At 45.6% G+C, this 24,699-nt stretch overlaps 1 protein-coding gene and 1 pseudogene across 2 annotated transcripts; both read left to right on the top strand.

Moving 5' to 3' along the window:
* LOC110293384 overlaps positions 1–4,855 on the top strand; it is a 49,564-nt pseudogene extending 44,709 nt beyond the window's left edge.
* Positions 4,403–11,033, top strand: Gpx7 (glutathione peroxidase 7). Of its 2 annotated transcripts, none has more exons than XM_021161123.2 (3): positions 4,403–4,993; positions 8,062–8,323; positions 10,447–11,033. In XM_021161123.2, exons 1-3 carry the CDS (start codon positions 4,859–4,861, stop codon positions 10,608–10,610), a joined length of 561 nt encoding a protein of 186 aa, XP_021016782.1. In that variant the 5' UTR covers positions 4,403–4,858; the 3' UTR covers positions 10,611–11,033. The 2 variants fall into 2 exon arrangements, with proteins under 2 accessions (XP_021016782.1, XP_029332284.1); XM_029476424.1 differs by lacking the exon at positions 10,447–11,033 and adding an exon at positions 10,019–10,214.
* The last annotated feature ends 13,666 nt before the right edge of the window (positions 11,034–24,699 follow it).

Raw genomic sequence — 24,699 nt, 5'->3', positions numbered from 1 at the left:
GGGCAAGATCCTACCCAGCTAAATTAAATCCAGGCATGGTGGTACACACCTTTAATCTCAGGAGACAGGCATGCTGATCTCTGCATTCAAGGTCAATCTGCAGAGCAAGATCCAGGATAGCCANGCTTAGGCAGTGAAGGATTTGGAAATCAGAAAGCCAGTGACAATGTAATAGTACAAGAAGGTCATGTTCTAGTTCCTGCAAGGAGCAGAACTCTGCAGCTTCAGCCATGTGGCTCTGGCTCTAGAGTTAAGAATGGAAGGAACTACTGGGACAATTGATGCTGGTTAGCTGGAGCTAAGAAATTAGCAATGATTAAGAAGAGACCAGTATCACTGAGGTGAAATCTTCTGGGAATTGTTTTCTGGGAGCTCAAAGAAGCTGTATTCCAGAGATAGCCAAGGTCGTACCTCGTGCTGCGGCTGGACTTGGTTATGTGTAAGAGTCACCCAGGTGGTACTGGTTTTGAAGGCATGAAGGTGTCATAAAGAACAGCTGAGGTTTGGCACTGTGAGAGGTCATGGAAGGCCACTGGAGAAGGTATAGCCTCAGCTGTAGTTAATGGTCTAGGACTGAAGGGGTCATGCAAAGGATTTGAGGCTTGGCACCATGAAGAGAGCATATGAGATACTATTGGTGAAGCCTAGTTGGAGTGGAACACCCCAGTGTATTGGAGATGTCATTACCATGGGATGATCACCAAGAACAGCAGCCATAATGAAGTGGATCAACCTGAGCTTAGAGTGCTACAGAGGGCAGAGCTGGAGAAGTGATGCCAGCCCTTAGGAGGAGCCCAAAAGATCAAGTGGAATCCCAGACACTGAAAGAAGAAGCTGTAACATTGAAATTGCCTTGGAGACTCAAAGATGTTAAAGATGCCAGAGCCATGGGATACATGCTGAGGAAAGCTGCTAACAGGGAGTGGAACCAGCCCAGGAGAAAGCAGTTTGTTGCAGTCAACAAAAATGAAAAAGGAGTAGAGATCTGAAGACTGCTTTGATATCAGCCATGGAGATGCAGAGTTTGGAGTTTGCCAGGCTGGTTTCCTGCCTTTCTTTGGGGATTATAGTTAAGTGATTGGAATTCATTTAAGTGAATCTCAGAAGAGACCTTGAACTTTGGACTTTTAACTTTGAAGAGACTGCTATAGACTATGAGGACTTTGAAAGTTGGACTAAATGCATTTTGCATTATGCTATGTTTAAGTATGGCCCCTATAGACTCATGTGTTTGAACAAGTCTATGGAGGCCAGGGAGTGGAATGTGATGGTTTGTATATTCTTGGACCAGGGAGTTGCACCATTTGGAGGTGCAGCCTTGTTGGAATAGGTGTGTCACTATGGGTATGGGCTTAATATTCTCACCCTAGTTGCCTGGAAGTCTGTCTTCCACTAGCAGCCTTTGGATGAAGACATAGAACTCTCAGGTCTGCCTGTGCCATGCCTTTCTGGATGCTGCCATGCTCCCACCTTGATAATGAACTGAACCTCTGAACCTGTAAGCCAGCCCCAATTAAATGTTTTTTGTTTTTTGTTTTTTTATTATTATTATAAGACTTGCCTTGGTCATGGTGTCTGTTCACAGCAGTAAAACCCTAACTAAGACATACATATACCCTGAATGAGTGAAATATTGAGTGAGGGTATATTTTGGCATGAGCAAGGCCTGTTGAGGATTCAGACCAATTGGCCCACGGGAAATTGGCAAAGCCGTTACTTATGGGTCAGACTCAAGAGGGATGGCAGTTTTCTTCAGAAGACTTGAGTATGAGTGTTTATGACCGATTGACCAGTGTGTGTCAAAGATGTAGCTTCCTCCTCCAGGATATTGACAGCCTGAGACTATTCACCTGCAGAGGCCTAAGAAACTGATTAACCCTTCCCCTGTGCTGTACCTAACAGACAGAGTGTGGTTTCAGGTTGCAGTGATAACAGTAGTGTTAAAAACCCCACCACTGGGCTGGTGAGATGGCTCAGTGGGTAAGAGCAGCTGACTGCTCCTCCGAAGGTCAGGAGTTCAAATCCCAGCAACCACATGGTGGCTCACAACCATCCGTAAGGAGATCTGACTCTCTCTTCTGGAGTGTCTGAAGACAGCTACAGTGTACTTACATATAATAAATAAATAAACAAATAAACCCCACCACCCAGGTTCATTGTGTGTGTTTGTGTGTCTGTCCTTTCTTCAGTCCCTTGCCACCCTGAGCCACCGGGGACAAGGCAACATACAAGATGGTGACACCTCTTCCTTCCTGCCCTGTCCTCATTCTGTAAAGTGCTACAGGATTTCTATTATATGTTTTAGTTTTTAGTCTTTTCTCCTCCTACAGGAATGTAAATGCAATATTTTTATTTTATTTTTTCACTATATTAAAAGCTCTTAAAATAGTTCTGCATTAGATACTCAAGAGTCTGATGAACAAATTGAGCATCTTAAATGGCCATGAATAATGTCTTTGAAGTTTATTGTAGGAAAGAAGAGAGCTAGGGATCCCACAGCAAGCCTCCAACCCTCTCAAGTGTTCCTCTGAGATTTAGTGCAATTTGCCTCTGTCTTTGAGTCTTCCAGTTGTTAACTGTGCCACCCAGAAATAACTATGCTTCCTTAAAAACACCAGAAATACGTAGCAGACTGAAAATAAAATTAAGGATTATATTCTGTTGGCTAACGTCAACAGCATCACATATCAATTCTAGCGTGAACACAGAGCAGAAGTCACCAGGAACTTTATGAAAAATAAACATTTACTGAGTATCTTGTGTATGAAGAAAGGCCACAGGGAGGATCCAGACACAGGCTTTCCTTGGAGGGCAAGGCAGCTGTGGAAATGGACAACTATACATTACTGTCAGCTTCACGGCGTATGCTAACAAGACCATCTTAAGCCTCAAGACGCCCAAAAGATAAGGAGGCAGAAGGGTAGGTAGGGAAGCTTGCTTAGGCCTTCACCTTGCCTGGAGCACCTTTGTCCTGTACCCCACCTCTACTGGCCAAGTAGTCTGCTCCTGAAGAGAGAAGCCATGTTGGTGGTGGAGAAAGATAGCATACTCTGAAATCTGAGGACTGGGAGTTCAAATCATGCTGTGTCACCTTGTGTACAAGTCTGCTAGCCTTGTGATGTGGCACTCATAGCCTTTCCCCAGCTGGCCCTGAAGACTCCTCCAGGCTCATCTGCCTCACCCCTTCTTAATCCAAACAGCCAACCCTCCCCTCAAACTCTGTGCCTTCATAGTCACTGCTCCCACCTTCCTCTCTGCCCCCCCCCCAAGCCTTCACTAAGCCTGCCCAACTTTAACTCTCCCATTCCTCTCCCACTACGTTCTCTGCTGTGATCATCACCGGACCTTAAGGCTCCTCGGTCCCTTCTTTGTAGCATCTGCTCCTGCCTTTTCCTGTCTGAGTACCACAAAAAAGCAAGAGGGATCTATCTGCTATATGTGGGCCTCACTACGATGCTTAAGCTAATAGAAACAAACAAACAAAAAACCCAAAACTTTATTTCTTAGTTTAAGGCTTGTAATTTTTTCAATATGATGTCTCGCTATTAAGTCACACACAGCTGGCCTGGTACTATATAGATCAGGTTGCCCACTAACTCAAGAGATTTGCCTGCCTCTGTCCCCCAAATGCTGGAATTAAAGGCATTGGCTATCATGTCAGGCAAGCCTGTAAACTTTATGTGGCCCTCAAGGCTGTGTGGCCTCACACCTACCTCCCCTCCCCCACCCCCAAGCGTTCTTTCCTGTCAGCCAAACTAGTCTTTGTTGCCCATTGTATCATGTTTCACTCTCCCAGGAGGCCTTGCACAAGCTTTCTGCTTTTACCTGAATAATTTCTATTCATTTGTCAGAGTTCAGTTCAAACCTCCTTTCGTTTGCCCACACACAACCTCGGCTTCGTTAGGTGGTACTCTACTGGCCACAATAGTAGTTTTGGAGTTAACTGAATTTTTTAGTGTCCTATCTCCCTCTGAATAGGAAGCCCACATGTTGTCCCTCACTGCACGGGGGGCGGGGGGGGGGTCGCCTAGAGCTCAACTTGGCATAGAAGAGGTACTCCAAATGTGTGTTAACTCATACTAAGTCGCCACTGGATGCTTGGCCCTTTATGAGTGTCATAGACGTTTTTCTGCGCCTGGGAAACGCTGTAGCGTGCGGTGAGATCTCTTGTCACTAACTTGAGATTGCAGCTGCTACCCACGTTCTTGTCCACAAAGAGCTTTTTAACTGTCAGCTGCTGGAGATACCGGGCCTTCTTGGCTCCTGCTGCACCTCCAGTCAGGAGGCACTAATCCAGTGACTGACTAGATAGGCAAGCTCTCCTAACCCCTTGCACTGCTGGAATCCAAACCGCAGCAGACTTGTCTCCCACACTTGTCTGACTTCTCGCTTTGGGGAAACACTACACCCATTAACCTAAAGTTTGTACACATTGTTCAGCTATCAAATTGTTTTCCATCACTTTCCCGTTACGGTTCAATACTCCCAGTTCTACACTAGGTGTATTCCCGTAAAGAAACTGGGGCTCAGAGTGGTGGAGCGATTCGCCTAAGGCCAGGCACTAGAAGCTACTCCTCACAGATTTTTCTCCGCTATCTCCCTATTAAGTCTCTGCACCCTGAGCTTGAGTTTGAGCGAATTTTGGTCTCAGCCTCAAGAAAACAGGATCCTGCGATCTGAAGCTAACCCGCACAGAACAGCTAGGGAAACTGAGGTCCAGAGCCGGGACTCTGCGCCTGCAGAGACGACAGAGAAGGGGGCGCGTCCTGCCCAGCGGGCCGCCTCCTCCCGCCCCACACGCCGGGGTCCCCTCCGCCTTGTCTTTGCCCTCGCCAAGACGCCACCTCGGGAGTGAACCATGGTTGCAGCTGTGGCGACGGCGTGGCTGTTCCTGTGGGCCGCGGCCTGCGCGCAATCCGAGCAGGACTTCTACGATTTCAAGGCGGTCAACATCCGGGGCAAGCTGGTGTCGCTGGAGAAGTACCGTGGCTCGGTGAGTGACGGTCCCTTGCGGGCCTGGCGCGGAGGCGGGGAGGGGCTTGCAGGGGTCCCCCAAGCAGGGGCTCCGTGGGGATGCTACTCTCGGGTGTGCCACAGCTCGGACACCACCCCGCGCATCCCAGCCGCGAGATCCGTGCAACCGGCCCTCCCAAACCCTTGCCCACTCAGGCCTGCGGCTACGTGGCACAGTTTAGGAGCCACCCGCGCTGACTGCGCTCTGCGAGGCTCAGGATCTCACCCGGAAGGTGAATGCCCTCCGCTCTCCGCTTTGCCTCTCCCAAGTGGAAAAGAAACCCTAGCCTTTATGGCCCTTTGCCGGTCCAGTCCAGCTTCTGCGCCTGTAACAGTGGGTCCAATGAGAACACAGAGAGACAACTGTGCAGTGGAGGGAGTGACCATCAAAAATGGACCTTTTCATGATTCTTAGAATCCACCCTCAGGCCCTGAGAGCAAAGATACAACAGTGGAAAGCAATCCAAGTTGTTAGAGAACCCCCTATACACCCTTCCCATCCTTGATTCTCCTAAGGCCCACCCCTTAGAGGGCAGTTGTGATGGAGTTGCTAGTGGGCCTGCCCCTACTTACTAGACCGAATCACAGTAAGAAGGAAGTGTGTCAGGATTGGGTCTTTTAAATAAAACTTGAGCAAGACAGATCAATCCAAGACAGAGAGAGCTGGCCAAGTCCAGACACAGAAGCAAAACAAGAAAAGTCAGGGGGGACCAGGGATTTCAGCATCGGGTACTTGAAAGATACAAACTGACTGCCAGGGAGACTTTGAACTGTAAAGTTCAGAGACTCTGGTGCTACACTGCGATGAAGAATCCTCTCAAGAGAGGAGCATGGTAGCATACACTTTTAATCCCAGCATACTGAAGGAAGAGAGTCTGTGAGTTCAAGACCAGTTTAGTGTCTATCTACATTGGGCGATCCAGAAAGCCAGGGCTACATAGTGAGACCCTATCTTTTAAAAAAAAAAAAAAAGGGAATTAATTTTTAAAAATCCTTCAAAGAACCTTTTGTCTCTTGAGATGGAGTTGGAGATCCTGGTGTGAAGACTGCTATTGAACACTAACTGACTTGTGACCCCATCATCCAGAGTTGGATGGTTCAGTATGCTTTTCTTGCAAGCAAGAGTATCTTTAGGGGCAAACCTATTCTCAATAGCCTTGATGTTCTCGATTACACTGAGAGTCCTTGCCCTGACCAGTGTGCTGTAAGTTTTAAGAGAGAAGACAGTGTAGAAACATTAGGTAAGCTTTAGGCGCCCTGTATGGATGACAGGTCTTGTCAATGACAGCATCCAAGACTCCAGACAAACGGCAGCAAAGAACAAGGCCATTACTAGTCAGGGAAGGCCTCTAATGCAGGTAGACAGATGGTGATTAAAACACGTTCATGTTTTAATCAAGTTTATAGGGAGAAGAGACAATAAATAAGGCACTGAAAACTGAACCAGCCAATCCCAATAGCAATGAGAGCTTTTTAAAAAGGCCGGGTGTGTGGTGCATGCCTTTAATCCCGGCACTTGGGAGGCAGAGGCATGGAGATCTCTGTGAATTACGGGCCAGTCTGATCTACAGAATCTTCCAGAACACTCAGGGCTCTTACACACAGAAAACCTGTCTCAAAAAAATAAACAAAACAAAAAAGCTTTAAAAATACTAAAAGGTATAGGATATAGAATTAGCCTGCACACAATTAATCCTAGCACTTGGGTGGCAGAAGCAGGCAGATATTTGTGAGTTCAAAGCCAATCTGGTCAACATAGCAAGTCGCAGCCCAGCTTCGACTATGTGAGGTAATGAGCTCAAGTTGGCCAGGCTGGTCTTGAACTCACTTAGAGATTCACTTGCCTCTGTCTCTGCCTGCTACATGCAGGAATCAAAGGCATGCAACATTTTTTCTTTGCTTTGCTTCTTTTTTCTTTTCTTTTTAAGAGACAGTCTTACTGTCTAGGCTGGCCTCCACTTTGAAATTCTGCTGCCTCCGCTCCTTAGAGCTAGGATTACAGGTATGTGCCACAGACCCCCATGGGGAAATACTCTTGGTCATCAAACTTAGGCATCTACTGAGTTCAGGCTAGGATGACCCCAAAACTCTACAACAAACAGGGCAGCTCCCCACAGTGAAGACCCATAATTTTAGTAGCGCTGAATCTGAGACTAGCTTGAGCAATTTGTGTCCAGCGTTCCAGACCGACCCTGGGAAATGATCTTCTTTGGGTAGCCAGGTGATATTATCCCCAACTTGTCTCAAAAGCAGCCATGGAGATAGGGCTAAGGCACACAGGCAAAGGATTTTTTAATCTTTTAATAATACAGAGTAGAAGCTGGAAATGTGGCCTTCATGCCAACATTCTAAGTACATTATACCTCAGTTCCATCAGCTGGCTCTGAATTTATTGCCTAAAGCCTTTACAAAAATTAGGGCTCAGCCATCAAACTCTAAGCATTTGTTTGCTGGAAGGGAGCAGATCAAAAGGGATTGTCCTAGGGAGTAGTCATTCTGTCTGTGTATCCATGTGCTGGCAGCTTCTTCCAGGGAAGGGGACAGAGGGACACACAGCTCTGCTTCCTTTGTCTTTAGAAACTTCTAGGAAGGAGCTCATCTGGAATATCGGAAGTATCCAGCTGATCCGAACCAAACTGAACCCAAGCGTACCTGTCTCCTCCGAAAGATCACCTACTGACCTGTACTCCCTGTGCGCATGCCTCTCTGTACATGTGCTATGTGTATTTGTGAAGATGTGTACTACTAGCTAGTGCAGGTTTGGATCATAGAGCATGTGCATATTAATTTAGGTGAATTGTGTGTATACAGTCACAGATATTCATGTATGTGTGTATATGTGTCTAGACCCCTATGTGCCTGCTTTTATGTGTGGGTGTGTTTATATGAACATTACACACTTATTTATATCTATATATACATGGTATTCTTGCCTATGTGAAGGAGTCACCTATGCGAACACCCCAGAACAGATACAAAAGCATGCCTTTTTGCTGGATTGTATGTGGCTCTGAGCTTTCTTTTTCTTTGTTCAATTTTGCCATGCAGGTTTCCCTGGTGGTGAACGTAGCTAGTGAATGTGGCTTCACAGACCAGAACTACCGAGCCTTGCAGCAGCTGCAGCGGGACCTGGGCCCCCATCATTTTAATGTGCTTGCCTTCCCTTGCAACCAGTTTGGCCAACAGGAACCAGACACCAACAGGGAGATTGAGAACTTTGCCCGCCGCACCTATAGTGTCTCTTTTCCCATGTTTAGCAAGATCGCAGTCACTGGCACTGGTGCCCACCCTGCCTTCAAGTACCTAACCCGTGAGTCTTGTCCCTTCTTCCCCTCACCTTCCCTCCCTGGGCAGCAGAAGCTGGTAGCTGGGCGGGTCATCTTTCTCTTCCTGATCCTTGGAGGAAAGCGAAGGAAGCCATACTTTCTCACCCTAGCACTTTCCAGAGATCTTGTCTTCACTCACAGAGGCTCCTGGAATGAGACAGGTCATCGTGCCTTTGTCACTAGTTGAGCTTATAGATTTGAATAGAAAAACCAAGGCATGAGCACGGGATATCATACGCCTGGAGAAGGCTGATCAAGGCGACTGGAAGTCTCTTGTTCTGAGTCAAAGCCTCAATGCTAAAGGAAAACCTTCTCTTAAGCTGAAAAGATCAGCTAAATTGCTATGCCTGGAATACCAGAGATAGGCGAGATGTGTGGGCTGTGAATGAATTCATCAGGGCAGAAGAAGGTAGCAGAGTTTGTTAGGTATCCCATGGTCTGTCTGCTACAGATTAAGACAGTAGAAAAACTGTTCAGAGGTGATCTAAGGGGCTGCTTTTATGTGTATGGGGAGTTGGGCTTGTGGACATTCAGGCAGTGTTTCAATGTCACTGTGCTCTGACTGTTTAGGTCTTATCAGGTGGGACATCTGTACAGCACTATCTGGAAGGTTAGGCAGGTAGCTCATTTTAAGGAATAAGTTTTACAATATAAGTTCTCTCTCTCTCTCTCTCTCTCTCTCTCTCTCTCTCTCTCTCTGTCTCTCTCCCTCCCTCCCTCCCTCCCCCCCTCATTTTTCAAGACAAGGTTTTTCTCTTTAACAGTTCTTGCTATCCTGGAACTCACTCTGTAGACCAGGGTGTCTTGGAACTCACAGAGATCTGACCGCCTTGCCTCCCAAATGAGAGGATTAAAGGCATGCGCCACCACTGCCCTGAAGGTTATCTCTTCTTCAGACTGGTTATCTATGTAAGAAGCAGGCTTGGTTCACTAAGGTCAAACATTTGATGTTTTGAGACTGCTTATTAAAAAGTGGGATTCTGGAGCCTAAAGAGTTGGCTTACCGGTTAAGAGCACTGGCTGTTCTTCCAAAGGACCTGGGTTCAATTCCCAGCATCCACATGGCAGCTCACATGTTACTCCAATTCCAGGGGATCTCACACACATATATATATATACACAGAGAGAGAGAGAGAGAGAGAGAGAGGCAGAACACCAATATATATATATATATATATATATATAATAAATCTTTTTTTAAGTGGAATTCTGAGATTAGAGAGATAGTTCAGAGGTTAAGAGCACTGGCTGCTTGTCCAGAATCAAACCCAGGTTCCTAGTCCCCACATGATACCTCACAACCCTTTTCTGGCCTTCTTGGGCGCTGTACACATATAGTACACAGACACCCATGCAAGCAGAACACTTATACACATTTTTTTAAAGAAAGAAAACAAATACAAAATGCCTTAATTCCTCAGTTGCAGACTTGTGACCTGTTGGGTCCGGTTACTCTGCATTCTTGTTAAGTCATCATCTTCCCCTCCTACGTGTTCTGTTTTCTCCCAGTTCCCGAGATTCTTGATCAATCTGGCCCGTGCTTTAGAAGCACCTGGAAAGATCTTATAATGGCACAAACCTGAGCTCTACAAAAGCAAGAGCCAAGAATTTATTTAAAGGCCCCACTCCCTAACAGTGATTTGGATTGCATCAGTACATGGCCATTAATCGCCATTAAGATTTCATTGGAAGCAGGATACTGCAGAGCAGGCCCACACTTGGGAAGGAGCAAGGAGGAGAAGGCGTTCCAAGGCTGCACATCCACACTGTCTAGCAAGACTAAGGTAGCCTAGGTTCCATGGAATCCTGTCTCGAAACAAAACAGACTTGGAGAACGGGGTGTGACAATTTGGGGACCATGTAAAGGAGGATTGACAGTGCTGTATCAGGTGCTTGCCAGGCTGCTAAAATAGCCTCTCTCAACCTGGATCCCACATTGGGATGTACTGGAGAGCTTTTAAAAGATGCTGAGAGCTGGGTCTTGTTCTCCGTGGTTCTAATTTAAGTAGTCTAGGTAAAGCCTGGGTGCCAGAACTATACCACTAACCGGGATTCCAGGAGAGGCTATCGGGAGGCACATTGACCTCCTGCTCCCCCTTTTCTCTAGAGACTTCTGGGAAGGAGCCCACCTGGAACTTCTGGAAGTACCTAGTGGACCCAGACGGAAAGGTGGTGGGAGCGTGGGACCCCACTGTGCCAGTGGCGGAGATCAAGCCCCATGTTACAGAGCAGGTGATGAAGCTCATCCTTCGGAAACGAGAAGACTTGTGACCGGGTCCCCCTGGAACCCCCATCCCTCCGCAAACTCAAGTGGTGCTTCACTGGCAGAGAGCTAACGCTTCTCTTCCCTTCACTCCTCAGAGGACAAAGCCTAAGACTTGGATGATTTGAATCCAAGAGCAACGAACAGGAACGGCTTGCTGGCCAGGGAGAGTTCTTAACAGCACATCACCAGCCAGCGGGCCTCTAGCCAAAGGAAACATGGCAAGGCTATGAAGAAAACATGTAGATGGATATGAGGCAATCCTCTGCCTACCCATGCCAAGTCTTACCTCACTGGGAGGCTGTGAAGATTAACATCTAATACCCGTGAACATGCCTGGGGCAGTGCTAGCCGAAGGGGAAGCACTCCGCACAGGTTTCTGCGTGTAAACAAACATTATTTGTGATAATAAAACCTGAGTTTGACATACATGTCTAGCCCGTGGAAACCTGGGCCAAATGTGTTTGCCATTCTTGTTATTGTTTTCTTAATTACAGAAGACACATGTTCTTAGGCAGTGTGGTAGGGGGAAAGACTCAGAGTTCGAACACTTGCAACACTCTATTCCCAGAGAGGCAAACAGAAAGGCACACTAATAAAAACACAAATCATAAAATAGAAGTAAGCACTGTCAGGAATTTGGTGTGGATGTTGAAGGGGCAGGCAGATTTCTGAGTTCGAGGCCAGCCTGGTCTACAGAGTGAGTTCCAGGACAGCCAGGGCTACACAAAGAAACCCTGTCTCTACAAAAAAAAAAAAAAAAAAGGTGAAGGATATTGTTATAATTTAAATGTGAGCTATCCCACAACGCTATACCTGCACACTCGGTTTTCAGCTAGTGGTGTTGTTTTGATTGAGGGTGGGTGGGTTATGGAACCTTTTATATACAGGCCAGATATATGGCTGTCAGAGCAGGACTTCAGGATTCTGACTGGACCTCAGGCTCTTCTTTCAGATTGCTTGATAGTATGACCTCCTCTGTCACACACAGACTGCTTGGACAGTGTGACCCAGCCACCACATCCACCATGGCCAGGAGCCAGTCCCACCACTGTGCCTTCTTAGTTATGATGCACTGACAGTCCCTGAAACTGAGCCACGAGAAATCTTTTCTCCCTTAAGCTGCATTGGTCAGATATTTTATCACAGCCAGGAGAAAAGTAAACAATGTCGAGATGCATTTGCAGGCTACAGGTGCCCAGTAAGATTCCAGAAATGGCAGCTCCTTTGGGTGCTATGTTCTCTGGGAAGGCCTCTGGGGCCCTTGCCATCCCTTCTGGGTCTCCTAATGAAGGACCAGGCCTTACTAGCTTGTCAAGTTGCACCTAGAGTTCTCAGGAATTTTTATTTAAGACAGTGTCTCTCTAGATAGCCCTGGCTATCCTAGAATTTGTTATGTAGACAAACTAGCCTCAAACTCACCCTATCTTCCTCCCAAGTGCTGAATAAAAGGTGCGTGCTACCACACTCCCCTCTAAGAACGTTATTATTAATTTTTATTGATTATTTGAGAATTTCACATCATGTACCTCAATCGCTCACACCTCCTAGCCTTCCCATGCCCAACCACCCTCCTTTTAACGCCCCCCTCCCTCCCCACATACACACACAAGGAAAAGCAAGGGAAAAGAAACCCAAGTTCGTTTTGCGTTGTCCACATACTCACTGGAGCATGGCCAGATTCCTAGTAGCCAGCCCCCAAAGCAAGGATGAGTCTTTCTTCACCTGCAGCCAGGCCAGAAGTCACCAACTGTGAAGAGCCATGCAGTGGGCTCTTAACTCTGACAGGGGAGAAATTTGAACCATTTAATCCACAAGTTGTAGCGCATTGCAATGCATACAGAACATAAGATCTCTCATGGTTGAGGCCAGCCTGATCTACAAAGTGAGTTCCAGGACAGCCAGGGCTATACAGAAAAACCCTGTCTTGAAGGAAAAAAAAAAAAAAAAAAAACTCTCATGAAGTCTGGGGCCTACTGATTAAGCCAGACTGGCTGTCGAGAGTCCCTGGGGATTCTCTTGTCTCTGCCTTCCAGGATTCACGCCTGACTTTATATATATATATACATGCTGGGGACCAAACTCAAGTTTTTGTGTACTTTATCAACTGAGCTACCTCCCTAGCCTCATTTAGTTCCATTTAGAAATATGATCTCCTCATATAGCCCCAGCTGGCCTTGAACTTACAACCCTCTACCTCATTGTCCCTAGTGATAACCTCCTGAGCACCATAGAAAATACCCGTAGCTTTGATAAACTAAGTATTTTAAATTTTTGTTGTTGCCACCTATGGACTGTTAAGAGTGATGGTTAAGATAAGATCATGCTTTTGTCTTTTGGTCTTTTGAGGAGGCCTGTGTTGGGGTGTGATATGCTGAAGGCTGTATGCTGTGGTGACAAGTCGGAGGAAGGATGGAGCAGACCTTGTCTCGGTAGCCTCACGGCTGGACACAAGTGAATCCTGGGGGGGTGAAAGGTTATTCCTACTGTTGGATTCTGTTGCTTGTGCCGTTTTGCCTTTTCAAAGCAGAGGTAGTTTGCATTAAGGAAGGTTTGTGCGTATGGATTTGAATCCAGGGTTGGGACATCTTGGGGAGTGGTCCTCGGCTAGAGCCTCTGTGGACAGCACCTGGAGCCTTTCGCCTGTTGCTCAGCATCTTGGCTCATCTTGGTCACCCTAGGACAGAAGCCCCCTCTACACATCGGCACCCCCCAAATTCCTCATAGGTCTGGATACCACTTGGTCCCCAAAGCCTCTAAATGCCACTTCTGGTGCACCTCAGGGTGCAGGGTTTTTTTTTTTTTTTTTTTTTTTATTGGATGGAGAGGGCACACAAAACAGCGCATGTGTGGAGAGTAGAGAGCAGCCTGAAGGAATCAGCTCTCTCCTTGCCCCATGTGGGCTCCTGGGATAGAACTCAAGTCATCAGGCTTGGCAGCAATTGCCTTTACCCACTGAACCATGTTATCTGCCCACGATGGGGTTTTTTCTACTAGTCATTTTAGTTCTTCCTTGTGACTTAGTGATTTATGTCTGTGTCCTTTCCTCTCAGGGATTATATGCCAATTAGAAATAGGCATTGTCCCCTCGAGTATAGACAGATCTTTTGTATATTGTATTTCCTAGTCATTTTTGTTTGTGTATGAAAGTGTATATTTGGAACATGATCCTAGGAGTAGAAGCTTGTATAGGAGAGGGCCTGAGGTGATATTTCATTGACTATAAGCACTTACAATGGAAGCCTGGGGGCCTGAGTTCAAACCTCAGAACCCACAGAAAAGGAAGAAGGAGAAAATCAACACTATAAGGTTGGGCACTAACATCCATGGCAGACCCCAATAATAAATAATTTTTAAAAATATTTTAAAATGATAATTGAAACCTTTTAAAAATTTTAAGTTATGTAAGTGAAACAAAGCTTTTAAAAGTTGTATCAGGCCTGACCTGGTGATACGTGCCTACAAATCCAACACTTTGGAGGGACAGAAGGCAGAAGGATTGAGAGTTACGTTTACTTCTGCTACACAGTGAGGTTGAGGCCAGCCGGGCTAGAGACCCTGTCTTAAAGAAAAACAAACAGATAATGGAGCTGAAGAGATGGCCTAGCAGGAAAGAGTGTATACTGCTCGTAGAGGAGCCTCATTCGTCAGCTCACAATCACCTATCACACCATTTCCAGGGACTCTGATACTTCTGGCCTCCATAGGTTCCACAATGTACGTGCTCAAACCTACAAACAGACATATGCATATGCATACATGCCTAGATGGGAGATGAATGAGTCCTGAGTGACATGAACAAAACCATGTCAAGGACCCCAGTGCCTCAGGCCCATGAGAATGGCCCACGTGAGTTCCAAGGAGACACAGAAAAACCCTGTCTAATGTGTGTGTGTGCGTGTGTGTGTGTGTGTGTGTGTGTGTGTGTAGAGTACAGTAGATTTAGTCAATACGTCCACATAGGGAAAAGAAGCGAAACCTAGTGACCCCTCCCCAAGTTCATATTCCAGGTCCTGATGCAAGATTTAGGTTTAAATAGAAAGCAAGGATGTATATATAACTAAATAGTTCCAGTCAAGGTGTGGCCCCACCCATCACGGATCCATCATAGCCTGGGCACTAGTCTGTCCTGCGACGTGGCCTGACAAACTGTCATAACTGTGAAATCTCTTTCTGAGGGGCAAGCTCCCCTCTCGCTGCAGGTCCCCATATCTTTCCATTAGCATGAGACTAAGGGGAGTTCCAATTTCTTGGAGTCCATTGTTTCGGCTGTCTGATAGGCAAAGGGAAGACATCATCATATCTTCTTTAGGACATCTTTACTTTTACGAAGATGCTTAATTTTGAGCACTAGATCCATTCAGCTCCATGTCTAGACCTAGACACAAAATATTAAAAATTTCCTCAAAAGGTCTGAGTTCAGCCAGTGATGACAGTGCGTGCTTTTAATCCTTCTGTTGGGAAGCAAGGCAGGTGGATCTCTGTGAATTTAAGGCCAGCCTGGTTTACAGAGCTAGTTTCAAGAGAGCCAACGCTACATAGAGACCCTGACTCAGAAAAACAACCAAACAAACAAGCAAACAAACAATCACCAACAACATAAAAGTGTTGAGTCCCACTGATGACTTCACACTTCTCATTAAACATGCATTTCTACAGAGTTTACTAATTAACATCCACAAACCTCCTATCAATCCTCTTCCCTTAGTCATTAGGTTAGCCATGGTCTGCCAAAGTCCTGGTTGTAAATTAACCCCTTGGTTATCAGTTGACACTTGAGTAGATGATGTATGATTGATTATCTACTGACAGTTTAATTATCTCGTAACACCTGCTTATCATCCAGATACTTACTCATTTGGCTGTACTACATGACAGCTTGGCTACATGCTAAGCTTTTATTACTAATCAATATTTTAATAACTTGCTCTAAGCATATTACTGATTCTATAGCTATCTACCATTATTTAGAGTCAGAACAGAAAGACAGAGTCAGTTGTGGAAAGATGGAAAGGAAGGAATGGAGGAAGGAAGGAAGGAAGGAAGGAAGGAAGGAAGGAGAAAAGAAAGAAAGAAAGAAAGAAAGAAAGAAAGAAAGAAAGAAAGAAAGAGCGAGCTCCGCCCCTCATTCTAGCCTTGGCTGGAAGCTGAAAATCAGGAATTCCAACACAATTACATTTGCTTAAGGCTTTACTTCTTCCCAGCTGGAAACCTGCAATTTTCTGGGAATCTCACCAGAAACTCTTTCTAGTGAAAGGGTATCTAGCTCCTTGTGCAACCCCAGTGGCTCCTGCTTTCATTCTATCAAATGAATGTATCAAATGTAATCTATCCAAGCGGTCATCAGAGTCACCCTATAGTTTCACTTATCAAAGAGAAAAGGGCTGGGAGATAGCAGAGTGGATAAAGGCACCTGCTACCAAGTCCGGGAAACTGAATGCAATCCCAGAAGATGAATAGAGAGAAAAGACTCCCACAAGGAGTCCTCTGACCTCTACCCACGTGATGTGACACAAGTTCACATGTGTGTGTGCACAGATCTACATACACATAGAGATAAAAAAAAAGATCCTCCTCTTTCTTTCTTTCTTGTTTTCTTTCTTTCTTCCTTTTTTACTTTCTAATGGACATATGCTTTGTATTCCATGTACCAAACTCTCTGAGCAGATAGGGATAATCTGGATTTTGCTCTTTTAGCTCTCTGAGTGTATGCCACATGAGTGCTGTGCCTACAGAGGCCAGAAGAGGGTGTCACGTCTCCTTGAGATGGAGCTACAGTCAGTTAAGAGCTGTCCAAAAGAAGGTGCTGGGAACTGAACCCAGGTCCTTGGGGAAAGCAGTCAGTGCTTTCACCCACTGAGCCACCTCTCTACCTCTCCAGCTCCTTTGCTCTTTCCTTTTTTTTCCTCCCTTTTTCTTTTGTCTTTCTTTCTTCCTATTTCATTTTATTTTAATGAGACAGGGTCTCACCATATAGTCTTAGCTAGCCTGGAATTCAGTGTTTAGACCAGATTGGCTTCATACCTCCTGAGTGCTGGGACTAAAGAGTTCTGCACCACCAGGTCCAGTAAGAGGTTTCTAAGCAACCTCTGAGGCATAACTTGAGAGCTATGAAGATGGTCTATGCAGCTAACACCAGGTCAACTAACTGCACCTCTCCCTTGAGAACACCATGCTCATGTGGGTAGGACTTATTCTTTTCCAAAGCACCTCTTTCTCTTAACCTTTATCCTTAAAATCTGTACTTAAATATCTTTAATGAACTTGGCTTCATACAGACTAGTCCTGGAATTCTTTTCTGGGTCAAAGCCAAGGCTCCCATTGTATCTGGGCCAAGGCCCTGAAGAGGTTGTGAGAGTTTCTGCTTCCAGTAGCAGTGTGAAGCAATGTCTCCAGGCTTCTGTCACCACTGCCACTAATGACTACTGACTGTGTCTACCTGAAATTCAGAGAGTACCACCCCCTACATACATTTTCTCTATGCCATTATAATATACTCTAATAGAAGTGTTCTCTCATTCTCTCTCCTTCTCTCCTCTCCTTTCCATCACTGGATGACTAGAACATACGGTATAAATGCACTAGACAGAAGTCTGATTTACAGTCAGGAGAGGATGGCCTGGATGACTTGAAACTTCATCATGTAATCACAACAGCAATTTAAAAATTATGAATTCAAGCCTGGCATGGTAGCATACAATTTTAATCTCAGCACTCTGAGTGCAAAGGCAGGTGGATCTATGTGAATTTGAGGCCAGCCTGGTCTATAGAGAAAGTTCCAGAACAGACAGAGCTACATAGTGAGACTCTGTCCCATGGCGGGGCTCAGGGGGATGGTGGGAGGGACTGATGAATTGTTTGTTTCTGAAAGTGCTCATTAATATTTTCAGACCACAGCACACCATAGGTAAGTGCAGCTGTGGAGCATACAGCTGTAGATGCCAGGCACTAGTGTAGATCACCAGCCATGGACTCTAGTTAGTAGGTTTTGTGAGTTAGGCATCACTGATGGCTGCAGTCGTGACAACAGTCTTTGTCTTTTGTTGAGCTCTCCTTCCAGTTCCAGATGGTGTTCTACCATATCAATGCATCCTGTGTCCAATGCTTATTACAAGCTGTAATGTTGCCTCCAAGCTGGACAGATGGATGATGGAGGGAGGAAAAGTGAACAGCCAGGGGACTCTCTGGAGTGTCAGAATTCAAGGAGACATTCACTCATCAACAAACAGTTCTTGAGCTCTGCTTAAGTGTTAGGCCCTTGTTGCGTTCTTAGGGCACATCAGAGATAAAAAAAAAAAAAAAACAAAAAACAAAAAAAAAAAAAAAAAAAAAAAAAAAAAAAAAAAAAAAAAAAAAAAAAAAAAAAAACAAAAAAACAGGCACATCCCCAGCTGTGGGGAACTTAGAATAGTGGGAGAGACAAATACATACCAATTATTTAATTATTACACCTGGGACAAGCTCCAAGAGCAGGGAGTCATGTATACATATACAAGTGGCACTTGGTCTATTCTGGAGTTCAAAGAACACTTCCCTGAAAACTGACATTAAAGCTAAGAGCTCTAATTTTTAAAAAGAATTAGAGACTATGGTATGGAAGTCCTAAATGGATAGAATAGCTTAGGCAAAAGTCCTTAGGAAGAAAGATCTTGGCCTTGATGGAGCCAGAACTGCTGGCAGCCAAGTGATAAGAGTCTGGAAAGACAGACTGGCCGGTTCAGGAAGGACTTTGTGATCTATGTGAGGACTGATAGCGAGCTGACTCAGCATGTCATAGCCTGGCGTACACCGGAGTCCTAAGTCTACACTCTCAGAGGAAACTGAGAGGCAGAGGAAGTCATCACTGGTGGAAGCAGGCTACTCTGGGGCTTCTTGGAGGACAGTGTGGAAGAAGAGAAACCTCCATCAGGGCCAACTTTGGGGTTGCCAGAGGGGACTGCACCTCCTTTCACATCCCTGGGTCCCACTGTAGCGATTATTATATTGGACATGGTAAAAGGCCATGTTTTAAGAAATCCTGTCTAGGGTGTAGCAAAACAAACAAAACTATGAGACAAGCATCCTGTCCTCCCCATCTCCCCACCACCTCCTGTTTTGGCTTTATCTATGGTTTCTGCTACTTTGTGACAGATTTTCCTGCTCTAAGAGGAACCCAGGAGAAAATAGATCTTGATTTCATCCTATGAAAAAGTCAGACCTTTGCTCTGCTAAGACTTCAAGGGTCCGGGATGATCACTCTGCCATCACTAGGATGCTACCATCATCTGCATGGCCCAGGAAGGCTGCCCATCCCAACGACATTTCTTCTATGCCATGTGTCAGTGTCATATCCTTTAACATGAAGTCACCTATGGCCAGGCAGTGGTGATGTGCTTCTTTAATTCCAGCACTTGGGAGGCAGAGACAGGTGGATCTCTGAGTTCGAGACTAGCCTGGAACAGAGCAAGTTCCAGGACAGCCAGTGCTGCACAGAAAAACCCTGTCTTGAAAAACCAAAACAACAAAAACCAGCAACAACAAAAATTCAGTCACCTAGACACACCATACCCAGCTCACTAGAATATAAAATGTTTATCCTATACAGTCTCCAGATGAAAACAGAGGATTTAACCAGGGCACGGTGGCACATACCTGGAGTTTCCAGTACTTAGGACACAGGAAAGAGGATCAGGAATTCAAGGTCTTCCTCTGCCTGGGATACATGAGAATGAAGGGAGAGTAGGTAGAAGGAAGAGGAGAGAGAGGAGAGAGAGAGGAGAGAGAGAGAGAGAGAGAGAGAGAGAGAGAGAGAGAGAGAGAGAGAGAGATTGAGGAGGCAGAGTCACCTATACTTCAACCTCTACCTCTTTCTTCCTGCTGCTTCCTGGTTTTACATGAGTCTGTTCACCGGTGTTGTAGTGGCCTCCACATTTGTATATTAACAAGAAGAAGCCACAGAAGAGGATAAAAATGGAGGAATTAAGGGAGATACAGGAATTCACCATCCTTTGAGTTCATTTCCTTGGTCTCAACTACTCTAACCTATCTTTCCTATTGCAAGGTAAAAGATGTTCTAGAAAGCTCTCCCTAGCAACCCATCTGCTCCACTGCACTTTGACCGAGAACGCCTGCTGGGCTCTTTCCCAACCTCTCTCTTTCCATTGCCCAGGAGGAAATTCTCCTCCTTGCCTTATCTCTGGGCCTTATCTCTATGGTTTTCGGAGCATAGCAAACATCTGAGTCAAAACAGGTGTTCAAAAGGCACTGGGAGGGGTGGAGGATAGGGGTGCAGCAGGACTGGTGAGATGGCTCAGCAGGTGAAAGGGCTTACCAGCAAACGTAGACTCGAATTCTGTCTAGGACCCACATGGTGGAAACAGAGCCAACTGTAAACATGCACCTTCTCACGTACCCTATAACTCTAGCTCCGGAGGATCCAACAACCTCTTCTGGCCTCTGGTGATTACTTCCCAAGGTCAGACTAGCTGACTCAGACTTGTCCCATAGGAGAAAAGAAACGTTTGCAGAAAACCCAGGACTGGAGGCAAGAGAGACAGCCCAACCATTAAGTGTAGGGCTCTTAACTGCTCTGCTCTTCCAGAGGATCCAGGTTTGAATGCAGCACCCACACGGCATCTGCCAACCATCTGTAATTCCATTTCCAATGGACTCAATTCCCTCTCCTGGCCTCTGTTTACCAGGTATGCAAGTGGTGCACAGACACACACGCACACAGAACATCCACACATATATAGGAAGAAGGAGTGGGTGGGGTGGGGAGCAGAGGGAACCGGGAGGGGACAAGGGATTTTCAGAGGGGAAACTAGGAAAGGGGATAACATTTGAAATGTAAATAGAGAAAATATCTAATAAAAAAATTTTAATGGAAGGAAGAAAGGAAGGAAGGGAGGAAGGGAGGGAGGAAGGAAGGGAGAGAGGGAGGGAGGAAGGAAGGGAGGGAGGGAGGGAGGGAGGAAACCCAGGGCTCATCAGCAAATCTTGTTATAAAGATGGTTGGTTGATCAAGATGATCTGAATGACCCTGCCAGCTACATAGTGAGACTCGGTCTCCAAAAATAAAAACAAAAAACAGAAGTTGACAAATGAGATGACTAGAAATTAAAAGCTTCTCAGACAATCAAGGAAGTCCACACATCTGATTCCAGAACTCAAGAGGCAGAGGCAGGAGAAACCCCCAATGTCCAAGCTACTTTGGTATACAGAACAAATTCTGGGCCAGTCAGGGCTATTTAGCAAGGATCATGTCTCAAAAAGACCCAAACCCAGGAAAACCAAATGTTGAGAATGTGAAGGGAAAAGGAACCCTCATTCTCTGCTGGTGGGAGTGCGGACAAATGTGGCCACTATGGAGATTGCTATGGAGTTTTTCAAAAAGTTAAAAACAGAGCTAGTATATGACCCAGCTAGGCTACTCCCAGATACATGCACAAGGAATGTCAGCATACCACAGACATATTAGACAACTATATATATATACATATATATATATATATATATAGAGAGAGAGAGAGAGAGACAGAGAGAGAGAGAGGCACATATATTCTTTGCTTGCTTGTTTGTTTGTTTGTTTGTTTGAGGCAGGGTTTCTTTGTGTAGCTTTGGTTGTCCTGGAATTCACTTTGAAGACCAGGCTGGCCTTAAATCAGAGCTCCAGAGTACTGGGATCAAAAGCTTGGCACACTATTCTTAGTTGCCAAGATATGGAAGTAGTTTAGATGTCTGTCAAAAGCAGAATAGGCTGGGGAGACGGCTTAGCAGGCAAAACCACTCGCCACTATTCCACACAATGACCTGAGTTCAATTATCAGGACCAGCCATGGTAGGAGAGACCTGATTCCTGCAAGTTGTCCCCTGACCTCCACATGCAAGCCATAGCATATAATTGTTTTTAAATGTAATCTTAAAAATGAATAAAGAAAGTGTAAAACATGAACAATGGAGTTTTTGTTCTTGATTTATTGATTTATTGACAAGGTCTCAAATATCCCAAGTTGACCTGAACCTTGCTATGTCGACCAGGCTGGCCTTGAACTCACAGAGATCTGTCTGCCTCTGAAGTGCTGGGATTAAAGCCGTGAGCCACCAGGCCTGGTTTCTTTCACCCCAGTTTTTATGTATTTCTGGCCGGCTTCCAGCTCTCTATGTAGCCATGGGTGACCTTGAACTCCTGATTCTCCTCTCCACCTTTCACATCCCAGGGGCTCAGAAAGACTGTAATTGTTACACATATATGTGGTTTATTCCTGGGTTTTGCTGAGTTGTATTTTTTTTAATTTGTTTTATTTTATGTGCATGAGTATTTTATTTGAAGACATCAGATTCCCTGGAAATGGGATTATCAATGGCTTGTCTCCACGCCTGGCCACACTGGGGTTTTAGTTGGCTGTAAAGAGTGAAATCATGTCATTGGCAGGAAAATGGCTGGAACTGGAGATCATCATGCTAAATGCAATAATTAAGACTCAGAGAGACAGATGTCAGGAACTGAAGAGATGGCTCAGTGGTTAGGAACACCAGGGTTATCACTCCAGTTCAAGGGGCTCCAATGCCCTCTTCTGACCCTGACTACACTGCACGCACATGTGCACAGACATTCACACATAAGAAAAAGTAAGTACATCTTTTAAAAATAATATTAATAGCTAAAGTAAAAATATTTCAAATGCCAAGTACTTGTGAGGAAACAGAACTATTGATGAAGCCAAAACTTGTACAGCCACCCTGGAAAACAGTTTGTCAATTTTTAAAAAGTTGGGGTTTGTTTGTTTGTTTGTTTGTTTGTTTGTTTGTTTATGAGGGTTTTGGAGGAGTTGTTTGTTTGTTTGTTTGTGTTGTTTTTTGTTTTTGTCTTTTTTGAGATGGGGTCTGGCTGTCCTGGAAATCACAGATATCTGCCTGCCTCTGCCCTTGGGCTTAAAAAAAACAGAGAGAGACAGAGAGAGAGACAGAGACAGAGAGACAGAGACAGAGAGACAGAGACAGAGAAACAGAGGGAGAAGGAAAAAATTAGGAACCTAAATGTCCAAGAACTAAACATACCACGATGTGAGCAGGGTGCAGAGAATTTATACCACAGCAAAAAATGAATCAAGCCAATAGAGCCGGAGCCCCAGCGTAGACAAAGCCCGCAAACATAAGCCCAGGTGGGAAACTAGTGCCGAAAGAATCGTATGGTTGTTATGTTTCAATTTTAAACTACAGGCAAGGCAAACGCAGCTCTTCCACACGTTAGTCAAAGATCCAAAACAGGCGCCGCCATCAGTAAGCACTCAGAGCCTTTGCCTCTGGCTATTTGTGGAGTGAGGTTGAGGAACGGGAACTTCAAGCCCAACTGATTTAAAAAAAAATTGTTTTCCCTTTAACTAGAGGGTCCATCTTTGTTTTAGTCTTTTGTCATTTCGTGTGTCTTAAAGATTGCGGAGTAGAGCGACCAGCAAATCCGACTTAAAAACTGAGGAAATGGTTGGAATAGCTGACTGGCCCTAGATCGGGACAGAGGTCCCACCTTAGCACCAGGTCACTTGTCTCAGGAGACACAGTCATTCTGGAAGTGAAGGGAAAGCTGCCTCCCTGAGGACAGGCTCGCTGCCCCACCCTTCCTTTGTTTCTCCAGCGACGAGAACAGCAGGCTGGTTGCCCCCAAGTGGAGCGGACTGGGACAGGGTCGATGGCTGCGTGCCAAAAGCTGTAGAGACTCTCTCTCCTCCCTCTCCTCCCCTACCCTCCTTTTCTCCCTCCCTCCCCGTCTCCCTCTCTCCCTCCCCTCTCTTCTCTCTCTCCTCCCCTCTCCCCCCCTCTCTCCCCCTCTTTCTTTCTCCTCTTTCTCTTCTTTCCCTCTCGCTCCTCTCTCTCCCTGTTCCTCCGCCTCTCTTTTTCTGTCTCTCTCCCCCTCTCTCCTCTCCTTCTCTGGCCTCTCTCTTTCTCTCTCTCCCTTCCCTTCTCCCTCACTCTGCTTTCTCATTCTTTCTCCTCTCTCTTTCTCTCTCCTCTCCCCTTCTCTCCTCCCTCTTTCCAGTCCCTCCCCCACTTCCTCTCCCTGTCCTCCCCCCACCACCACCCTTCAGTCGCTCTGTCTCTGTCACCATGGAGCCTGTAACCTTGGGATCCCCCACTACACACACACACAAACACACACACACACACACATCTGATAGTTGCACTGGTAGAACCGGTTTGCTCCTGTGACTGAGGTCATCCTCATCAAGGGAGTGGGAGAAAAAGGGTGAGGGGATGTTTCTTTATCCTGCCACTCTTGGAGGAATTGACTTCTCAACCAGGTAGCCAAGATCAACAGAGCAGTTTTGAGTATCTCACTGAAAGGCTTGGTGTAGATGTTGGCTTGAGCCAGACTTGTTTTATGTGAACTCATCTTAGTTCCAAAGCAGAGAAGGAAAGTGACCTGGCTACTGTCACCCAGTAGTGACCAGAACTTATCACTTGTACATCCTTCAGCAACTTACTAGTCCTGTCTAGGATTTGGTTTTCCTTCCATAAAGTTGATGCATAATTGGTGGTGGGATGGGGTGGGGGGTCCCAAAGTGTGTCTGTGTTTATATTATATGTATGTGTCGGGTGTGTGTGTGTGTGTGTATGGGTGTATGTGTATTTGACAATGTTTGTGTGTGTGTATGGGTGGGGGTCGGAGGAATATGTGTGTGGGTGTCTGTATATGTGTGTGTGTGTATTGTGAGGGTAGGGGGTACATGCATGGGAGGTGTGCGTGTATGGGAGTGTATGGGGGAATTTTTTCTTTTGATTATTGACATTTTCAAATGTTTTGTTTTATAACAAATATGAATGCATTTTGTTAATTTTGTTTCTTTGTTGCCAGGGTTGTTTTTGTTTTTTGTTTTTCCAACAGGGTTTCTCTGTGGAGCCATGGTTGTTTGGGATTCTCTTTGTAGATCATGTTGGTCTGAAATTCAAAGATCTGCCTACCCTAGCCGGCTTGGAATCTGTTGGAATCCTCCTGCCTCTGCCTGCCTCTGTCTCCCAAGTGCTCTGTGTGTATGTGTCAGTATATGTGTGTGTGCATACCCTACAGTACCTAATTTTTCTTTTTGGATGGAGAAAAACCCACTGTCCAGGTTGTTGTGA

This window comes from Mus caroli, chromosome 4 (assembly GCF_900094665.2).
Source record: "Mus caroli chromosome 4, CAROLI_EIJ_v1.1, whole genome shotgun sequence".
NCBI lineage: Eukaryota > Metazoa > Chordata > Mammalia > Rodentia > Muridae > Mus > Mus caroli.
This window is presented reverse-complemented; position numbering and strand designations above follow the sequence as displayed.

Coding starts and splice junctions, on each gene's coding strand:
- Gpx7 (XM_021161123.2), top strand. CDS start 4,859: ATGGTTGCAGCTGTGGCGACGGCGTGGCTGTTCCTGTGGGCCGCGGCC. Junction 4,994..8,061: donor TGGAGAAGTACCGTGGCTCG/GTGAGTGACGGT, acceptor TTTGCCATGCAG/GTTTCCCTGGTGGTGAACGT. Junction 8,324..10,446: donor TGCCTTCAAGTACCTAACCC/GTGAGTCTTGTC, acceptor CCTTTTCTCTAG/AGACTTCTGGGAAGGAGCCC.